At 43.2% G+C, this 23,009-nt stretch overlaps 1 protein-coding gene across 2 annotated transcripts in view; it reads left to right on the plus strand.

The window, feature by feature from the left end:
- Positions 1–23,009, plus strand: part of gpc5b (glypican 5b) — a 554,501-nt gene that overhangs the window by 256,803 nt on the left and 274,689 nt on the right. Inside the window, exons 5-6 of one of the 2 annotated variants that reach the window (XM_043701794.2) lie at positions 7,952–8,011; positions 10,645–10,770. In XM_043701794.2, the coding sequence (XP_043557729.2) occupies positions 7,952–8,011; positions 10,645–10,770 (186 nt within the window). The remainder of the gene's footprint in view (positions 1–7,951; positions 8,012–10,644; positions 10,771–23,009) is intronic. The other variant, XM_043701795.2, reaches the window with a different exon arrangement.

Genomic DNA, 23,009 nt, shown 5'->3' on the forward strand with positions numbered 1-23,009 from the left:
GGCTGATCTTTTTTGTGGCCTTAGCTCCACTTACCTGCCTTCTCACCACAACCCTTAATTCCTTTACTGTTCAAAAAATTATCTATCTCAGTGTTGAAAGCATTCAACGAGGAAGCCCCAACTACTTCACTGGGCAGGGAATTCCATAGATTCACAACCCTCTGAATGAAGGAGTTCCTTCTCAATTCAGTCCTAAATCTCCTCCCTCTAATTTTGAGGTTATGCCCTCTTGTCAAGATTCATGCACGAGTGGAAACCTCCTCTCTACTTCTATCTTATCTATTCCCTTTATAATTTTATGTTTCTACAAGATCCCTCCACATTCTTCTAAATTCCAATGAATATAATCCCAGTCTACTCAGTCTCTCCTCATAAACCAACCCCCTCAACTCCAGAATCAACCCAGTAAACTTCCTCTGCACTGTGTCTAGTGTCAGCACATCCTTTCTCAAGTAAGGAGACCAAAACTACACGCAGTACTCCAGGTGTGGCCTCACTAGTACCCTATACAGCGGCAACATAGCCTCCCCATTTTTAAATTCAATCCGTTTAGCAATGAAGGACAAAATTCCATTTGCCTTCCTAATTACCTGTTGTCCCTGCAGACCAACCCTCTGTGATTCATGCACAAGGACACCCAGAGTAGCATGCTGCAACTTTTTACCATTCAAGTAATAGTCCTTTTTACTGTTATTTCTACCAAATTGGCTGTCTTCACATTTGTTAACATTGTACTCCATCGGCCAGACCTTTGCCCACTCACTTAAACTATCTATGTCCCTTTGCAAAGTTTCAGAGTCCACTGCACACTTTGTTCTCCCACTCATCTTTGTGTCATCTGAAAACTTTGACACATATGTAAATTATGAACAATTACAGTCCCAACACTGATCCCTGAGGCACACTTCTAGTCACTGATCACCAGAGAAATACTAATTTATTCCCACTCTTTGCTTCCTGTTAGTTAACCAATCCTCTATCCATGCTAATACATTACCCTAACACTATGCATCTTTATCTTATGCATCAGCCTTTCGTGTGTCACCAATTCAAAAGCCTTTTGGAAATCTAGGCGCACCTCACCTACCGGGTCCCTGTTGTCCACCTTGCTTGTAATGTCTTCATAGAATTCCAAAAGGTTAGTTAAGCATGGCCTGCCCTTCATGAACTCATGCTACATCTGCTCAATGGGGCAATTTCTATCTAGATGCCCAGCCATTTCTTCCTTGATAATTGATTCAAGCATTTTCCCCACTACAGAAGTTAAGCTAACTGGTCTATACTTCGCCAGCTTTTGTCTACCTCCCTTTTAAACAATGGTGGCACATTTGCTATTTTCCAATCTGCTGGAACTGCCCCAGAGTCCAACAAAGTTTGGAAAATTACCACAGGTGCATTTGCTATTTTTCCTGCTATCTCTTTTAGTACCCTGGGAAGCATTCCATCGGGGTTGGGAGACTTGTCTACCTTTAGCTCCATTAGCTTCCCTGACACTGTGTCTTCCGTGATAATGGTTGTTTCCAGGTCATCACCTACCTTCATCTACTTCTCAATTATTGGTATGTTATTAGTGTCCTCCACTATGAAGACTGACGCAAAATACCTGTTCGATGCCTCGGCCATTTCCTCATATCCTATGACTAAGTGCCCCTTCTCATCATCGAAAGGATCAATGTTTACCTTAGCCACTCTTTTTTGTTTTATATTTTTATAGAAACTTGCGCTGTCTGTCTTTTTATTCTGAGCTGTTGTACTCTCAAAATCGATTTTACTTTTCTTTATAGCTTTTTTCGTTGTTTCTTGTTGACCTTTAAAGTTTTCCCAATCTTCTAGTCTCTTGCTGGTCTTTGTCACTTTGCATGCCTTATTTCCTTAGTCACCCATGGCAGATAACCCTTTTTCTTACAGTCCTTCCTTTTCACTGGCATGTACTTCTGCTGTGCACTTTGAAAAATTGCTTTGAAAGTCCTCCACTGCGTGTCAACTGTCCCACCATAAAGTCTTCGTCTGCAGTCTACTTTAGCCAACTCCTCCCTCATCCTATTGTAGTCTCCTTTGTTAAAGCAGAGGACCCTGGTATTGGATTTTGTCCTCGCGCTTTCAGTCTGTATTCTAAATTCAACCATACCGTGATCACTCCTTCCAAGAGGGTCCCTAACTAAGAGGTCATAGGAAAGAAGGAGGAGCTACAGAGAGCGATCTTGATTTCAATGCGCAGACGTGTTAGGCAATAAAGCTGGGTGTGTAAGATGATGCATCACCAATTTGGCAATAGCACGAGAAGCTACTAAGACCACTGCTGCTGGTATTGTCACTGCAATCTGCATTTCACTGCAGCAATCGCCAGGACTCCTGCTACCTCTAGACCCCCCTCCCACCCCGAGAAAGGCAAGGGCAGGTTGGAATACCATTTGCAAGTTCCCCTCCAAGCCACATTGCCTTATTTTAATGGTGAATCGAACTCCGTGGAGTTGTCACCATGCCTTAGGTTTACCCTTCCAGAAAAAGATGGATCCAGCACCTTGTTCTTTGAGCTGAGCTCCTCCTGCCAGTTGAGTTCCATTCAGGGCAGTGATGCCAATGTTGTGGAGCAAGAGGTCCCACGTGAGAATGACAGTGTGACATTCCAGTCTGTCCCTGCTGCAATTGTCTATTTGTGTGCTGACATTCCAGGTGCCAAACCTCATTTTCAGGGAGGAGGCTTTCATTCCTCCTTTTCCTCATCTGTCAGCTTTACTCTGGATATCGATCACCCAAGCCAGTCCCAAAAAGAGGATATACCCAATTGCTCTTTACTCAAATGAGGTATTGAACAAAGTACTGCAAACAAGAGGTAAAATGTCACCAACTTACACATACATGGTTACAGTTCCAAGTGACCTGGTTTATGTTGACATGTCACATTGAAATAAGTGATTGGCTTGCTCTGTTCCAACCTCTAGTCTCTTACCAGACAACTCCTGTTCCCGAACTAGTTAACTACAGCTGATCAAACGGATGTGATCAAACCTTGACTGTGTCCAGTCTTAAGTGATTGATCAGCTTGATCACCGGCAAACTTCATAAATGTGTAACACCTTCCATGGTTGGTTAACATTTCATTCATAACGACAACTGTTTGTTTTCTCTGGAAAAAGGCTTATCTCTCGGTTTTAATGGACACTGACAGCTTGTCCAGGCTGCTGCCATGAACTATTTCCTTGCAGCTTTTGTGTTGTCTGGTTGACTGTGTGATGTTTACACAGCACAATGTGCTCCCTGTGTGATCAATCATGTGTTGTTGTGCTGTCGTGCACTGTATCTGCTTTAAATCAGAACTTCAGCCAAGCATATAGTGTCACCAATTCAGTACATCACCTACTGAGCTATAAACACTTACATCCCTTCAGAAAACACCTAGAGGTGACCCAGCGCTTTTTAAATGATTAGGTTTAATACCTCACCATCCAACCATTGACCTTTCAATAGAGCCGGCTTCATATATTTTGTTATCATTTTTTGGCTAACCTAGGAAATTTACAGTTATTGCTTACAAGAGATTGGAAGATGTCCATGTGAGATCTTTAATGTAGTGTGATCACATGATCCAGATGAAGCTTCGTCTTGTGGCAGGGTGATCTGACACAATTGGAAACCAGGTTTCCTTGCACACATACACATTGGTGTTGCCCCTACCCCATCCCAGTTAAGGAGCCTGCAGTCTTGCTTGTTTGTGGGTCAGCATCAGTGTGGAATAGGTGATCCATCTCAATCAGTCCCTAGAAGATCAGCAAAGTCTCATAGCGTCAGGCTGATGACCAGGTGCAGATCCTTCCCCCCTCTACAGCGCCACTTGTAATTCCTGATGTTATGTTTCACACTGGGATTCTCTGGGAGTACTTCAGATCAAGAGCAGTGAGGAGAGTTGAACCTGGTCTGTTACAGCAATGGGGAGGAAGGGAGACCAGCTTTCAAGTCAGGAGCAGTGAGGGGGACAGTCTGAAACCACACACTAGCCTGACTCAGAAAGATATCAACATTGCTTCAGTGCTGCTGGGGGTCAAAAACCTGGAACTCTACAATAGCATTGTGTTTCTATCTATAGCACATAGGGAGCAGCAGTTCAAGAAGACAGCTCCCCCTCATCTTCTCGGGGGCAGGTGAGGATGAGCATCAAATGCTGGCCCAGCCAATGACGCCTACACCCATAGATTCAGAGATATATACAGTGCAGCAAAGGCCCTTCAGCCCATCGAATCTGTGCCAACATAACTACTACTAAACATGTGTTAATCCTAATTTCCTGCACTCGTCCTATATCCTTGAATGTCATGATATTTGAAGTACTCGTCCAAATATTTTTTAGAGTTTGTAAGGTTTTCACCCTCTTCTACCTTCCCAGGCAGTGTATTCCATATTCCCACCACCTCCTGAGGGTAAATATTTTGTCCCAAATCCCTTCTGAATCTCCCGCCCCTTAATCTAAAACTATGCTTTCTTGTGCTTGGCTCCTCAACCAAGGGGAACAGCTGCTGCTTTTCTCCCTGTCCATATCCCTCATAACCTTATACACCTCAATCACGTCCCCCTCCCCTCAGTCTTCTCTGGTCTGAAGAAAACAGTCCAAGCCTATCTAGTCTCACCTTGTAGCTCAATTTCTCCAACACAGTCAACAACCTGGGGGACCTCCTCTGTCACCCTTCTCGTGCTATCACATTATTACTGTAGTGAGGCGACCAGAACTGCACACAGCACACCAGTATCCTGTGAACACAGAGAGAAAATTTAATTTTGCTAGCTGGGGAGGGAAGCAATTTACCATGAGTAGAAGTAGTGAGAATCAAACTTTTCTTTCTTAGCCCTCTTTGTCTGTCAGGATTTGTCACTGGCTTCACAGCAGTTCAAGCTCCACTCATTTATAAGAGCAGGCAAGCTCTGTGACCCTTTGTAAAGCAAGACTGAGCTGCTCAAGGACCCATTGTCTTCATTGAAGTGTAGTCACCGTTAGAATGTAGGTGAAAGGCATAGCCAGTTATCGTGCAGAAAGCTCCCAATAACGACGAGGAGGTACTGACTAGTGAGCATGCTTTCTGTTGGTGTTGATTGTGGGATAAATGCTGAGCAGTAGACCAGGGAGAAAGGTCCATCTTCTGCAGAAAGTGCTGGGGGGAGATTGTTTACATCCACTCAAGAGGGCAGACATTAGAGCTGTCTCAGTACTGCACTGAGCTGTCTGTCCAGATTAGGTGGTTATGTCTGGAACTGCTGACTCAGTGATGAACATGTTACACCACAGAGAGAGAGGCACTATCAGTTAACAGACAAGCGTATGAAGCACTGCACAACATCCCTCCATTTTAACTCAGATAGGAACATGCCCAGCTTCAAATAGAGGAGACAAAGTCCTGTCAATATGTTATACTCCTACCCGTACCAGCCGCTATTATAGTCAGATGTAGAGTTGTCTATAGACATGCCTGGTGGGGAATACTCTTGGCTGGCAGTGTGCACGTAGAAAATTACTCCCATAAATTTTGCAATTGGCCTCCAATTTAGCCTAATGGAGTGGATAATTATGCTTCTTTGTAATCCTGTAGCCTGATTATGTCATTTCTAAAGTGCTGCGACACAGCTAAGTAAATAAGTGATAATTTACAGCTCTCCATTCACTCTCTGTTTTCCAACCCCCTGGAGTTAACTCCTTCAACATCGCTTTTTGTTTTGTTTCCTGTCCTTAGTCCTTTCTCCATTTCTGGCCTCTTGAACATCCCCGAGTTGAATTGATCTGTCACTGGTGACTGTGCTTTCAGTTGCTAAATCTCTTAAAACCTGACGTTCTCTCCTTAGGGCTCTCAACCTTTCTTTCTCTTCTCTTTCTGCCTTTAAAATCGATCTGTTTGACTAAGCTTATTTGTCATCTGTCCTAATATCTCCTTATGAGACCATTTATTTGACATCCCATTGCTGGGTGAGCAGAAAGTTACACCCAATAAATATTGAGAAGACTGAAGCTTTTGTCTTCAGTTACAGCTCCATTGTCTCCCTTTACCAGGCAAGAGTTAGAGATTAAGCCAATCTGTTTGTGAGCTTGATATCACATTTGAATCTGAATTGAGCTACGTCCCTCATACTTGTGCCAACACAAAACCAACCTGTTGACACTCATGGAGTCATAGTCATTGAGTCATACAGCACAGAAACAGACCCTTCAGTCCAACCTGTCCATGTCAAACATAACCCCAACTAAACTAGTCCCACCTGCCTGTTTCTAGCCCATATGCCTCCAAACCTTTCCTATTCATATACATACCTAAGTGTCTGTTAAACACTGTAACTGTGGCCACATCAATGACTTTGTCATGAAATTCATTCCGCATGCAAACCACACTCTGTGTAAAAAAAAAAAGTCCCTCTCAGTTTCCTTTTTACACCCATCTCCTCTCACCGTAAAAATGTTCCCCCTAGTCTTGAAATCCCCCACACTCAGGAAAAGGCACCGACCATTAACCCTATCAATGCCCCTCATGATTTTGTAAACCTCTATAAGGTCACCTCTCAGCCTCCTACGCTCCAGTGAAAAATGTTCCAGACTATGTAGCCTTTGTTTATAATTCAAACCTTCCATACCTGGCAACATCCTGGTAAATATCTTCTGAACCCTGTGTAACATTGCTACAACATGCCCTCTTTCAGTTGCTGAAAACCTGATTATATGTCTTTGTTACCTCTATATGTGATTATTCTGACATACTCCTGAGTAGTCTCCTCAGTTCAAACCCTCCAATCAACATGAATCAGCCAGAGCTGTCTACCTATGTCTTAACTTGCACTCAGTCCTGATTCCGTACCATCCTGTGCTCGCTAATCTAGTTTGGCCCCTGGTCAAGAATTGCCATGATTTTAAATCATGTCACTTCTTGAGCTCACCCCACCCAATCTCTGAACTCTCTTCCAAATCTTCAAACCTCTGCAATGCCTGTGATCATTTAATACAAGATTCTTGCGCATTTTTATGTCTCCACATTGGTGGCCAAGCAGTCAGTAGTTCAGGCCTTGAGCTCTAATGTTGATGAAACTTTCTGATTCTCTACCTCTCTTTCCTTCTTTAAGCTGCTCCTTAAACACTCCTTAAAATCTATCTCCTTCACCAAGGCTTTTGGTCATCAGACCTATGTGGTTCAGCAGTATACTTTATTCTAAAACACTCCTGCGACACACTTTATGATGTTTTTTTGAATTATGGCAGCTGTATTACTACAAGTTATCGTTGCTATGTAGCCCGGTGTCAGGTTTTGTTTGAAGACTCTCTTGGATAGTTCCTTGACACTTCACAAAAAACACCACAGAAATACAGGTTGCTAATGTTGCATATATACTTCTATAGATGGCGAGGATTTAATTCTCTGAATGTAGTAAATCTGGAATTCTTGATCAGAGAGGGCTGTAGAGGCTGGGTCAGTAAGTATATTCAAGGCTCAGACAGACGTGTAATCGGTAAAAGTGATGGTTATGGGGGGAAAGGAGGAGAGTGCAGTTGATGGTTGTCAGATCACCCCCAAAATGAACCCTGTGTGGCTGCAAGCCAGCGACCCCAGGAGCTCAGTCTCGTCTCTGTGTTGGTGATCTGTCCCGCTAATGTTCCATTACTATGTTTAATCATAGGGATGAGGCAGTAAGTGACTCTCTATGTCCTGGTCTTCACATATGGAGGGGGAATGGCACCTTTTATGCTTCATTCTGATTTTGCTCCCACTGTAAGCATGTGCATGATGTTTTGTTTTTCCGTATGGTTTCATCGTTTTCACTTGTTTTTCTCTCTCTTTTTCATGATATGCTCCTTCCTCCCTTCCCTCCCTCTCTCCTTCACTCCCGCTCTCTCTCTCTCTCTCTCATTCCCTTGCTCCATTCACCTTGTCCCGAAACACTCTACTACCCTGTCTGACTGATGCTTCCTGCCTGCGATTCTGTCCAGCTCCCTGCCTCTGAAAGAAGTAAAGACTGATAGGCCTAGGACAATGAAAAAGAACTCTAGGTAAGAGAACCTGCACAGTGGGCAGATTAACTGTCCCTCAGCTAACATAAGCTTTTTGTTATAAAACAAACAACAAACGCTGTGGGTGAACGCTCTTTCAGGTGTAGTAGTTGCTTCAGTCTCAAGCCAAGTACAACGCAGTGTCCATTCCTTCCATTTTATCCCAACAGTGTGTCACATCTAAAAAGCTCCCCTTTCCGTTTCCATTTCTTCATGGCCACCCAATCTACGGAGAATTTGAAACTCGTTTGCCATACACCACCAACCTGCCCTTAGGCTGCCCAAGCAGAAATCACACAGCATTTATAGACAAACAGATAAAGGTGGCCCTGACCGCATCAGGATTCAGACCTGAATCATGGCCTAAGACAATATGGAAGGGATTCATTTAGCCCAGTCTATTGTGCTGCTTCGTGGGAAGAGCTTTTAAGTAATCCCATTCCCTGCTGAAGAGCAGTTGCACCTTGCTTTTGCTCTACTTTGTTTGTCCGGTCACTATTTCTTCAATTTAATCTTGAACATTCCTTTTGTATCTATTTCTTCCATCATTTCAAGAACAATAGACTGGGCTAAATGATCGCTGTGGACACAAATAAAGGTTTCCTCACATTTCCTCTTTGTTACTGACCTGAAATCCAGGTCTTCTCGTTATTGCCCTATCTAAACGGGCGGCACTGGGTGGTACGGTGGCTCAGTGGTTAGCACTGCTGCCTCACCGCGCCAGGGACCCAGGTTCAGTTCCCACTCTGGGTGACTGTGTGGAGTTTGCACATTCTCCCCGTGTCTGCGTGGATTTCCTCCGAGTGCTCTGGTTTCTTCCCACAATCCAAAGATGTTCGGGTCAGGTGAATTGGCCATGCTAAATTGCCCATAGTGTTAGGTGTATTGGTAAGTGGTAAATATGTGGTCGGGGAATGGGTCTGGATGGGTTACTCTTCGGAGGGTCGGTGTGGATTTGTTGAACCAAATGGCCCGATTCCATACAGTAGGGAATCTAATCTAATCTAAACTGAGAAGCAGTTCCTCCTTGTTTACTCTATCAAAGCCATGTTGAGTTTACAACCTCTTCAAACCATCTGCTAATATTCTCTGCTCCAAGAACCCCAGCATCTTCACTCTCTTTTGTATGTCATGTACAATTTGCCACTTAATCTTCTCGGTGATGATGTGTTTAAATTCCTTCTGATGCACAAAGATAATCAGACAAATCATCATAAAATTCACGCATCATCACGAACCTCTCAGTTTTACAGCGTACCCTCCTCGTCAACACATACGCTTTCCATTCAGGCCTAGAAAGCACAACATTTATACATTTCTCTTAAGGCATTAACTCCATTCTTAGCGTTCCTCATAAACAGCAATAAATTTATAAATTATAGCTGTAACTTTTTTTTTACATATTCCTAATTGTTTGTGTTTGAAGGAGGTGGTTAGCTGCATTCATGAACTGAACCAATTACAGAAAATATTCCCAGTGCTGTCTTGAGACTGTATCAAAACAAACTTGATTTGGGAGTATTTATTATTTCTTTCTTATAGTACAATATAAAAATACATATGTAGAGAAAAATAAACATATATAGAGTACCTACAACATTTCAAAAGTCATGAAAACTCACATAAAACCTTCAGGTTAGAACGAATTGTCAGTGGCTCTTGAGTCCACAATCTTCTGTTGAAGGCAACCATGTTAATATCAAGCTAACGCTGACGGAAAAGCACAGTATGACTCCAAAAACAGTCCCTTCAAATGTATTTCTTACATAGTTCCAATAAATTGCAAAACTTTATAATGAAACAGTCTTTTGTAGTCGTCTTCATGAATTGTTATGGGAAAATGATAGTATTCCTGTGTTAACTGCGTTGATGGTGTGTACTGTAGATGGTCCCTTAATCAAAGACTGTCAATCACCCCAGATCAAGACCACAATTGGACAAAGTATGCATAGAATGAGCTTATGAAAAGATGCACCTACCTTGTCAACATATTTATCGCTACATAGACCATGTGTAATCTGATTATCTTGTAGGGCAAATTCCAAGTAGCTCTGCTGGTTTATAAATCAAACAATCTCATCTAGTCATTGACCTTCATGTTGTACAAAGAAAACCAACTTCCAACTCTACGGTATTCTGGGAGGACCTTCTCCAATGTGGCACCAGACTGTAGTGTTTCAAAAAGTCATAACCTTCTCAAGGATGACTGGAGCTGGAAATAAAGAACAGTCTGGCTGAAGTCCCTCATATTCCAAAAAATTGCCAAGCCTTCCCGAAAAAAGGTGCAAAGAAAAATCTGGAGCTGTCTTAAGACTATCAAATACTTTGATTTAATAATCTGAGACTCATTTCTTGCTTCTTCATGTAGAACTTAGATCTTTTAATTCTGAGTATGAAGTCACGTTATATTTTTGAAAGGAACTTAAGTAGGTGTATAATTGGAAGGTAACTGCCATGCAGTGATGTCTTAATGGTAAAAACCCATGCTAGGGTGGAAGGTGTGAAGGGATGTAATTCTATTCTACTGTATTTGCAGGGTTGTTCATTTGCTTTACAACGGATACACTTTTCTCATGTTTTATTTGTACTGGCCTTGATTACATTGGAGGATTGACTTGTATTTATTTCAACAGGGACTTCATGAACTACATCCGGCGGCACAGGACCTTTTATGCTTCCATGGCAGAGCAGATCTGTGAAGATGATCTCCGACCTCATGATAGCTCAACCTGCTGGAACGGAGTAAACGTTGTGGAAAGGTAAGTGGTTGGCTGCAAAATTGCAATGTGAAAGAGCAATAGCTGTGACATCTGTCACTTTAACCTCTGACCCACTTTGGGTATATTGTTGATATGCTGTATTGCACAAATATTATGAACGTGCCATCTTTACTACTTGGTGGCTTTGCCGAGATGAATTGTATTGTCGATTCATGTCCAAATTCAAGAAATGTGTTTAAATGTGATTGTGACAGACGCAACGACACATAAATGTTGGCTATAAGTTTAGATAAAGCAACCTTCGCATCAGCTGGACTAGGTTTGCACAACCTCTTGACATATTCTGTTTTGCTCCATTGTCTACCATTTGAGTTTGGCTATATGTGATCTAAGGATCTCTCAATAGTCCCTATTGTTGAGAGTTAGCTGCAACATATAGTTTTGCTACTGATTCATAACAAGCTAAGAATTGAGAGATATTCCAACAGTCCTGCATTGCCACTGGGGCATTGCAAGTGAAAAACCAAAGGCAAAACAACCACTTCTAATTGGTTTGGTAGCATGGGAAGATAATATCAGTCACTCTTCAGCACAGGTTTGAGTAAATGTGTGATTGTAGAAAACCTTTTTAACTCTGGAACTCAGGATCTGTACCCAGCCCAGAGTGCTCCTCACTTGTGGAGGAGATCCAAGAAAGTGCAGGATCTGCAGATAGTCACAGTCTCCTGTCCAATCAGAGTGCTGGCACTTAGGGACTCTGTACAGCACTGTTATAGTGAGTGCAAATTGAAGGGAACACATTCTGCAGTGGAATTTTACTTTGAATTCATGGGAAAATGTCATAAGCAAACTTAAAGGCAAACAATCTGGCACATGTTTAGAAAGAAGTGGGACACTGAGAGAAAATGGATGAATTTTGGCGATTGGCAAGTTTCATTCGCAACACACAACTCTCTGTCCAACAAGAGAGCATCACCCCTTAACATTCAATTGTATTACCATTGCTTAATCTCCCACTATCTCCATCCTGGGGCATTACTGTCATCCAGAAACTGAACTGGGCTAACCATACAAATACAGTTGCTAAAAGGGCAGGTCAGAGGCTAGGAATACTGCAGCAGGTAACTCACCTCCTGACTCCCCAAAGCCTAGCCATCATCTACAAGGTACAAGTCAAGAGTGCGATGGAATATTCCCCACTTTCCTGGATGGGTGCAGCTCCCACAACATTCAAGAAGCTTGACACCACCCAGGACAAAGGAGGTCACTTGAGTGGCACCACATCCACAAACAAGTAGCCCATCCAACACCAATACTCAATCGCAGCAGTGTGTACCATCTACAAGATGCAATGCAGAAATTCACCAGCGATCCTTAGACAGCACCTTCCAACCCCATGACGACCACCATCTAGAATGACAAGAGCAGTAGATACATGGGAATACCACACCCTGCAAGTTGTCCTCCAAGCCATACATGATCCTGACTTGGAAGTTTAGCACCATTCTTTCACAGTCGCTTGGTCAAAATCCTGGAATTCCATCCCTAATAGCTTAGTGGGTGCCTCTAAACCAAATAGATTGCCGTGGCTCTCAAGACAGCACTGTCACTTTCTCTGGGACAATTAGGATGGGCAATAAATGTTAGCTCAGCCAGCAAAACCCGCACTCTGTGATTGAGTTCATTAAAATATACTTCCAAGCAGGGAACACTGGAGAGCTGTCCTTTACATTACTAGATTAGATTCCCTACAGTGTGGAAACAGGCGCTTTGCCCCAACCAGTCCACACCAATCCTCTGAAGTGTAACCCACCCAGACCCATTTCCCTCTGACTAATGCACCTAACACTGTGGACAATTTTGCACGGCCAATTCACCTGACCTGCACAACTTGGACTGTGGGAGGAAACCCACACAGACACCGGGAGAATGTGCAAACTCAACACAGACAGTCGCCCAAGGTTGGAATCGAACCTAGGACCCTGGTGCTGTGAGGCAGCGGTGCTAACCACTGAGCCACTTTGCTGCCCACTAGCTATCATTCTTATCATTTATTAAGTGAGTGCAAGCTTGCGTAACCAGATGTCACATGCATTGTTACTATGTGGAAGAGACAGGCATTGTTTTTGTGCTATGAACCAATTTCCTTGCAGGTTTGATTTGAAGTTCTCCATGTTCAAGATTATTCCACACACAAAGATTTATTCAATGCATTGTTCTTCCTATTAGAGAACTATGAGGGATGTAAAATTTCTAATTGAATACACTTCAAATGTACAGCGCAGCTATGAGCCATTTGGCCCAGTCCATGTTGGAACTCCTGCTCCACTTCCATCTTTCATGATCTAAGTCCGACAGCATAAACCTCTCTTCCCATCTGTTTCATAGGCTTATCCAGCCTTCCCTTAAATAGATCCACGCTGTTGATCACCACCACTCCCTTTGGGAAGTATTTCCACATTTCCATCACTTTCTGGTTCTAAGCATTCTTTTTTTTCTGAGTTCTCAGTTCGATTTTTCGTGACTGTCTTTTCTTGATGACTGATTTTGTTCTTTCCCTCACATGGGAAAAAAGACTCAGCATCTCCTGTACTGAAACCTTTCATAATTTTAAAGACTTCTACCGGGTCAGCCCTCAGTGTTCTCGTTTTGAGGAGAAACCCAGCCTATTTTGATTCCCTCATAGGTATAAGTTTGCAAGGTTACACTACCCCTATATGTAATATCTCTGCCTACAATATTGTTAATATGTTGATTGAAACAGTACGTAGCACACCAAGTGTGGTCTACCAAAGGATTGGAACAATTTACCACAACTTGACTTCAATTCTCTCTTTCTAAAAATAAATTTGAATGTTTGGTTAGTTTTATTACAACCTCCTTAACTTACATCGCCATTGTTAGTGATTGGTGTATTTGTATATCCCCTGACCCCTTTGCTTCTCCATCCTCATATAAATTCTTCATTTCCAAATATTACGCACTCTCCTTATTTTTGTTATCTCTCGTTTATCTACGTTAATATTAATTTGCCAGTTATTTTCTGAAAATTCATTAATGTCGTCTTGTAGATGATTAGAATCTGACTTAATATGGAGTATTCCACCCCTTTCCATGCCAGACCAGGAGGTCTAGTGTCATCTGTGAGCTTAGAAATTCTGTTCCTGATTCCAGCATCCAAATTGTTAATATAAATTGTGAATAAATGTGGAACAATTTGGAAACTCATATCCTATCTTCTTCCACTCTAAATAATCTCTCTTAATCCATGCTGTCTTGAAGTGACTCCCTCATCAGGTACCACTCCCTCCGTGAATCCCTCGTCAGGTACCACTCCCTCCGTGACTCCCTCGTCAGGTCCACACCCCCCACCAACCCAACCTCCACTCCCAGCACCTTCCCCTGCAACCGCAAAACTTGCGCCCACACCTCCCCCCTTACTTCCCTCCAAGGCCCCAAGGGATCCTTCCATATCCGCCACAAATTCACCTGCACCTCCACGCACATCATTTACTGCATTCGCTGCACCCGATGTGGCCTCCTCTATATTGGGGAGACAGGCTGCCTACTTGCGGAACATTTCAGAGAACACCTCTGGGACACCCGGACCAACCAACCCAACCACCCCGTGGCTCAACACTTCAACTCCCCCTCCCACTCCACCAAGGACATGCAGGTCCTTGGACTCCTCTATCGCCAGACCATAGCAACACGACAGCTGGAGGAAGAGCGCCTCATCTTCCGCCTAGGAAGGGATGAACTCAGATTTCTCCAGTTTCCTCATTTCCCCTCCCCCCACCTTGTCTCAGTCCCAACCCTCGAACTCAGCACCACCTTCCTAACCTGCAATCTTCTTCCTGACCTCTCCGCCCCCACCCCCACTCCGGCCTGTCACCCTCGCCTTAACCTCCTTTCACCTATCGCATTTCCAACGTCCCTCCCCCAAGTCCCTCCTCCCTACCTTTTATCTTAGCCTGCTGGGCACACTTTCCTCACTCCTGAAGAAGGGCTCATGCCCGAAATGTCGATTCTCCTGCTCCTTGGATGCTGCCTGACCTGCTGCGCTTTTCCAGCAACACATTTTCAGCGCTGAAGTCTGTTCTGCCAGTCATACCTGGCTCTGTGCTGTGACGCTAATCGTTAACTTATTTTGTGGTACTTCATTGAAGGGCTTTTGGAAATCTGGATAGCTTATATCCACCAAATTATAAAAACTGAAAGAACTGCAGGTGCTGTAAATCAGAAACAAAAACAGAAATTGCTGGAAAAGTTCAGCAGGTCTGGCAGCATCTGTGGAGTGAAATCAGCGTTAAAGTTTTGGGTCCAGTGACTCTTCCTTACAGACTGGAAACATTTCTCTTCACAGATCCTGTCAGACCTGCTGAGCTTTTCCAGCAATTTCAGTTTTCGTATCCACTGAAATATTGCTGTTGACTTTATTATGGCTGCAGGGAATTCATGAGGTTGATCAAATAAGACTTTCCCTTTTGATATACTATTCCATTTTTTTTTACTTTCCACATATTATTCTGTTTGCTCCTTTGGTATGGATTCCATTAGTTTTTTCTACAGCAAGTGTTAAGCTAACTGGTCTAGAGCTCCCTCGACATGCTACATTACGTTTGAAGATTTTAGAGATAAAAGCACCCTGTTTGCAGGAGACATAAAGGAAGGAAGGACGCTAGAGGCAAATATCACAGGAATGTAAATGGGATAATCTCATGTAGAGTTCAGCATTCCTACTTTGTGAAACCTCCATCTCCGTGGTCATTAATTTTAACATTGGGAAAATCAGGTGTGCTTAACTCTGTCTCTGATTTTCCAACCCATGCCTCCAGCAGGCGATGGTCTGTTTCTAAGCAAGTTGACCCTGTATCCCTTAATGATACATGGTGGTGCTATGGGTCGATATTCATGTGAGGACATTACTGCTTGCTGAGGCAGACTTGATAGAGCAAATGGCCCGTCCTTGGTTAGATAACTTTGCCACTGGTGTATCAATTTTTCTTAACATCTGGATGTCATCAGTGCTGCAGCGGTGGTAAGTCTGACCATTGATGGTTGAGCATTCAAATCCGACAGTAGGGATTGAGCAGAAATGCCAGTGTGGTACTGAGAGAGTGCAGTGCTCTTGAAAATGAGATGCTAAGTCAAGTGGTCAGCCATCTTGGATGGGTCGAAAAGACACCAAGGCACTGTTTCAAGGAGCAGCAGATATTCTTTCTGGAGTGAAAGCCGAAAGTACTTCAAATACTCAGTAGTGTCTATGCAGAGAGAAACACTTAACTAATAGTTTGAGTTAACTGGGACTCTTCTCCATCTAAATTTTTCCACCACTCTCCGTTTTATTTTCAGCAGTAACTGTTTTCTGTTTTTAATTCTGAATGGAGTCCTGCAAACATTTATTGCTCAAACAAACTGTTCAATATGGAATTGCTGTTTGAGGGAGCTGACTGTGAGTAAATTGGTTGCTGTGTTATATACAATGTATAAGTAACTATATTTGTGGATTTTTTTATCAGCTGTAAAGTGTGTTGGGAGGTCATGAGGGAGTGGTGATGCAAAATGTGCAATGAATCCATTCATTGTTCATTCCTCAGAGAGACAGCTTACTAACCTATATTTACTTTGTGAAACAGTGTTTTGAAACCTCGGTGAAACATTTTCTTGGTGTTTTGCATCAATGAGAGGAATAAACAAGATCAGTCACAGTTTGCTGGCGTGATATTTACAGACTGAAATTGGGAAAGGCCCTTGGGATAACATGGACTTAAAGTCCCCTGCCTTCTTCAACTGTACTCAGTGAGAAAATTCCAACTCTGTTCAACAATTTCCCAATAATTTCCCAGCAACTTTAATCCTTTTGGTGGGAAATACTTCTATTGCTTTTTTCTACACAGCTGGAAAGCATTACATTGTACCCACAATGTTTCCTTTTGCAAATCGGTAACAGAATCAGGAGATACTCTGAACAAACAAATTTCTCTGGAAGCCTCTTCAAATCTTTGGGTTGACTCTTGCAAACTAAGGTTCTTCTTCAGATACTGGTGCCCCCGGCTTGTCTGGAGGTTAGATGCCTAAGGTATGCAGAACTAGTCGTCATGATAATGACACAATGTCTCACTCACTCAAAGTTCAGTTAGTGCCGATTGTATTGAAGATATAGGTTCATAAGTTGCCGAGGGCAGTCTTGTGAAGAATTCCTCCATACTTGCTCCCCATTGACACCGACAGGTAAATCAGCGATTTTCATTTTCTCTCTCAGGAGAGAAATGCTTTAGATTGTAATGTTGAAGTACATCTTATACATCAGAAAACTGAAATGGAAGGGAAAGGATGGAAAGGTGTTGTACATGGAGATATGGATGAGAAGAGCGTGGACACAGAAATCCTGGTCTGGGAGATAATGTGATTTAGTTATCTTGAAAAGAAAGTCTTAGGCATACTGTTAAATACTTAGTAATTCATATTACACAATTAGTCTAGTGCAGAACTCAAATAATCTAGAACAGGACTTGAGTATTGCTGTAAAAAGTCACTTTTCAGAATCATCAAGTCATAGAGATGTACAGCACAGAAACAGACCCTTTGGTCCAACTTGTCCATGCCGACCAGATATCTCAACCTAATCTAGTACAATATGCCAGCACCCAGCCCATATCCCTCCAAACCCTTCCTATTCATAAACCCATCCAGATGCCTTTTAAATGTTGCAATTGTACCAGCCTACACCACTTCCTCTGTCAGCTCATTCCATACACATACTACCCTCTGTGTGAAAAGGTTGCCCCTTAGTTCCCTTTTATATCTTTCCCCTCGCACCCTAAACCCAAACCCTCTAGTTTTGGACTCCCACACCATAGAGAAAAGACTTTATCTATTTATTCTATCCATGCTGCTCATGATTTTATAAGGTCACCCTTCAGCCTCTGAAGCTCCAGGGAAAACAGTCCCAGCGTATTCAACCTCTTCCTATAGCTCAAATCCTCCAACCCTGGCAACTTCCTGGTAAACCTTTTCTGAACCCTTTCAAGTTTCACAACATCCTTCTGATTGGCAGGAGACTAGAATTGCACGCAATATTCCAAAAATAGCCTCACCAATGTCCTGTACAGCTGCAACTAGATCTCCCAACACCTGTACTCAATACGCTGACCAATAAAGGAAAGCATACCAAATGCTTTTTTCACTATCCTATCTACCTGCACCTCCACTTTCAAGGAGCTATGAACCTGCACTCCAAGGTCTCTTTGTTCAGCAATACTCCCTAGGACCTTACCATTAAGTGTATAAGTCCTGCTAAGGTTTGCTTTCCCAAAATGCAGCACCTCGCATTTGTCTGAATTAAACTCCATCTGCCATTCCTCAGCCCATTGGTGCATCTGGTCAAGATCCTGTTGTAATCTGAGGTAACCCTGTTCGCTGTTCACTACACCTCCAATTTTGGTGTCATCTGCAAACTTATTAACTGTACCTCTTATGCTCGCATCCAAATCATTTATATAAATGATGAAAGGCAATGGACCCAGCACCGATCCTTGTGACACTCCACTGGTCACAGGCCTCCAGTCTGAAAAACAACCCTCCACCACCACCCTCTGTCTTCTACCTTTGAGCCAGTTCTGTATCCAAATGGTGAGTTCTCTCTGTATTCCATGAGATCTAACCTTGCTAACCAGTCTCCCATGGGGAACCTTGTTGAATGCCTGACTGAAGTCCATATACATCGTGTCTACCTCTCTGCCCTAATCAATCCTCCTTGTTACATCTTTAAAAAATTCAATCAAGTTTGTGAGACATGATTTCCCACGCACAAAGCCATGTTGACTATCCCTAATCAGTCCTTGCCTTTCCAAATACATGTACATCCTGTCCCTCAGGATTCCCCCCCACAACCTCCCCACCACCGACGTTAGGCTCACCGGTTTATACTTCCCTGGCTTGTCCTTACCACCTTTCTGAAATAGTGGTGCCACGTTAGCCAACCTCCAGTCTTCTGGCACCTCACCTGTGACTATTGATGACAGAAATATCTCAGCCAGGGACCCAGCAATCACTTCCCTAGCTTCCCACAGAGTTCTCGGGTACACCTGATCAGGTCCTGGGGATTTATCCAATTTTGTACATTTCAAGATATCCAGCATTTCCTCCTCTGTAATATAGACATTTTTCAAGATGTCACCATCTATTTCCCTACATTATGTACCTTCCATGTCATTCTCCACAGTAAACACTGATGTAAAGTTCTTGATTAGTATCTCTCCCATCTCCTGTGGTTCCACACATATGCTGTCTTGCTGATATTTGAGGGGCCCTATTCTCTCCCTCGTTACCCGTTTGTCCTTAATACATTTATAAAAACCCTTTGGAATCTCCTTTCTCAAAGTTTTCTTTTTTATCTTGCACTCATCTGGACAATTCACAAGTAATATCAAAGTAGAGGGCAAGCAGAGTGCTGATTTGGTTGGCAAGTGGATTTTGATTGTTGGAAGCATTGACTTGAAGAATGCACCCGTTACTGATGATCAACAGTTAACTGTCAAGTTTGGTTTAAATTTGAAGCAAGTCATTTTGAGGATCCAAAGCATTGCCCTGACAAATGAACCAGGCAATAGACAATAGAGACAATAGACAATAGACAATAGGTGCAGGAGTAGGCCATTCAGCCCTTCGAGCCTGCACCGCCATTCAACATGATCATGGCTGATCATTCCTAATCAGTATCCTGTTCCAGCCTTATCGCCATAACCCTTGATTCCACTATCTTTGAGTGCTCTATCCAACTCCTTCTTAAATGAATCCAGAGACTGGGCCTCCACTGCCCTCTGGGGCAGTGCATTCCACACAGCCACCACTCTCTGGGTGAAGAAGTTTCTCCTTATCTCTGTCCTAAATGGTCTACCCCGTATTTTTAAGCTGTGTACTCTGGTTCGGCACTCACCCATCAGTGGAAACATGTTTCCTGCTGCCAGAGTGTCCAATCCTTTCATAATCTTATACTTCTCAGTCAGATCCTCTCTCAAGGGTTTACAAGCCCAGTCGCTTCAGTCTTTCAGTGTAAGGTAATCCTGCCATTCCAAGAATTGACCTCGTGAACCTACGCTGCACTCCCTCAGTAGCCAGAATGTCGTTCCTCAAATTTGGAGACCAGAACTGCACGCAGTACTCCAGGTGTGGTCTCACCAGGGCCCTGTACAGCTGCAGAAGCACCTCTTTGCTTCTATACTCAATTCCTCTTGTTATGAAGGCCAGCATGCTATTAGCCTTCTTCACTACCTGCTGTACCTGCATGCTTACCTTCATTGACTGGTGTACAAGAACACCCAGATCTCTCTGTACTGCCCCTTTACCTAAATTGATTCCACTGAGGTAGTAATCTGCCTTCCTGTTCTTGCCACCAAAGTGGATAAACATACATTTATCCACATTAAACTGCATCTGCCATGCATCTGCCCACTCACCTAACTTGTCCAGGTCACCCTGTAATCTCCTAACATCCTCATCACATTTCACCCTGTCACCCAGCTTTGTATCATCAGCAAATTTGCTAATGTTATTGCTGATGCCATCTTCTATATCATTAACATATATTGTAAAAAGCTGCGGTCCCAACACGGATCCCTGCGGTACCCCACTGGTCACTGCCTGCCATTCCGAAATGGAGCCGTTTATCACTCCTCTTTGTTTCCTATCAGCCAACCAATTTTCAATCCAATCTAGTACTTTGCCCCCATACCATGTGCCCTAATTTTACCCACTAACCTCCTGTGTGGGACTTTATCAAAAGCTTTCTGAAAGTCCAGGTCTCACAGGCATGGTACATTGATGTGTTATTTCTGATTGCGAAGAATAAAGCTGTGTGTATTAATGTAAATAGCTTCTGGTATTTGCAGTGCTCTATCCTGCAAACCCGACTGACGGTCTCAAATTGGTATTGGCAGACTTCGTAGCATTCTCAGGATTATGTAGAAAGTTTTGTCCGATTGTGGAATCATACCTAAAGTGGTTATGAACTTTAGAAATGTGTACTGATTGAGTATGGTCAACATCCTCATTAGTGCAAAAATAGAAGGCATTTGATGTTTGATATAATCAACATATTTTGAGAATCATAACCTACATACCTAGCATCTCACCGACATCATAATTTGTATACCACACTTCTCATTTCTGGAACAGGCAGAATGCCTTTTTGGCTTGACGTCAGTATCCTGTTAGTGGCAAACATCATTACCTTATAATTCCTACAGTATGGACACAGGCCCTTCAGCCCACCTCCACACCAACCTTCCAAAGAGTATCCCACCCAGATCCATTATCCTATCCTATTACTCTACAGTGGTTAGCACTGCTGCCTCACAGCGCCAGAGACCCGGGTTCAATTCCCGCCTCAGGCGACTGACTGTGTGGAGTTTGCACGTTCTCCCCGTGTCTGCGTGGGTTTCCTCCGGGTGCTCCGGTTTCCTCCCACAGTCCAAAGATGTGTAGGTTAGGTGAATTGGCCATGCTAAATTGCCCGTAGTGTTAGGTAAGGGGTAAATGTAGGGGTCTGGGTGGGTTGCTCTTCGGCGGGGCGGTGTGGACTTGTTGGGCCGAAGGGCCTGTTTCCACATTGTAATGTAATTTCCCCTGACTAATGCACCGAACCTACACATCCCTGAACACTATGGACAACTGACGTGGCCACTTCACCTAACTCCACATTTTTGGAGTGTGGGAGGAAACCGGAGCACACCGACACAGACACGGGGAGTATATGCAAACTCCACACAGACGGTTGCCCGAGGCTGGAATTGAACCCAGGTCCCTGGCACTGTGAGGTAGCAGTGCTAACTATTTAGCCACCATACCACCTATGTGAAATTATTACTCAATGTTAATTAGCAATAAGCAGAGTTCTGCAGCAAATGGACTTTTTTGATATATTTAAAAATAGAATCCTTTCCCTTCACCCGTTCTCATAGTCTATTAGAGCACATAGAGTCATTGAGATGTACATCACGGAAACAGACACTTCCATCCAACCCGTCCATGCCGACCAGATATCCCAACCCAATCTAGTCCCACTTGCCAGCACTCGGCCCATATCCCTCCAAACCTTTCCTATTCATATGTCCATCCACAGGCAATTATATTATATTAGCCTCCACCACTTCCTCTGGCAACTTATTCCATACACGTGCCACTCACTGCGTGAAACAAAGTTGCCCCTTAGGTCTCTTTTATATCTTTCCTCTCTCACCCTAAACCTATGATCTCTAGTTCTGGATTCACCCACCCCAGGGAAAAGACCCTGTCTATTTGCCCTATCCATGCCCCTCATGATTTTATAAGCTATAAGCTCAACCCTCAGCCTCTGACGCTCCAGAGAAAACAGCCCCAGCCTATTCAACCTCTCCCTACAGCTCAAATCCTCCAATCCTGGCACCATCCTTGTAAATCTTTTCTGAACCCTTTCAAGTTTCACAGCATCTTTCCAATAGGAAGGAGACCAGAATTGCACACAATATTCCAACAGTGGCCTAACCAATGTCCTGTACAGCCACAACATGACCTCCTAACTCCTGTACTCAATATTCTGACCGGTAAAGGAAAGCATACCAAACGCCTTCTTCACTATCCTATCGACTTGCACCTCCACTTTCAAGAATCTATGAACCTGCACTCCAAGGTCTCTTTGTTCAGCAGCAGTCCCCAGGTATTCTTCTGTTCTGTCAATTGGGTCATTTATTATCATGTACAGAGTCTCAGCATTGCAAATCCCTTACTCCTCACTTCACAAGACTAGAATGCTGTGATTATAGGAAATCTGAAATAAAGACAGAAAATGCTGGGATTGCCCTACACTTCAGGCATCAGCAGTGGAGAAAGAAACCAAGTTAACATTTGGTTTATGTATGGAATCAACTGCCAGAGGATGTTGTGGATGTGGGTGCAGTTATAACATTTAAAAGACATTTGGGTAAGTACATGAATAGGAAAGGTTTGGAGGGATATGGGCCAAGTGTAGGCAGTTAGGACTAGTTTAGTTTGGGAACATGGTTGGCGTAGACTGGTTGGAATGAAGGGTCTGGTTTCATGCTATATGACTCTATGACTCTATTTCAGGGTGATTGCCATTAACCCAAAGGGCAATTCTTAGTGCATTTACCTCCCTGTTGTGAAATTGGTTGTGGGGCGTGGAAGGATGTTAGGTAATGACCATGGTATGATCCCAAATAAATTCATGTTGTCAATTGAGGCCTTGAAGTGGGCAACTAATTATTTAGCAACTATTA

Source organism: Chiloscyllium plagiosum, unplaced genomic scaffold, assembly GCF_037043375.1.
Source record: "Chiloscyllium plagiosum isolate Xiang-an unplaced genomic scaffold, Cpla_swu_hap1 HiC_scaffold_13, whole genome shotgun sequence".
Classification (NCBI taxonomy): domain Eukaryota; kingdom Metazoa; phylum Chordata; class Chondrichthyes; order Orectolobiformes; family Hemiscylliidae; genus Chiloscyllium; species Chiloscyllium plagiosum.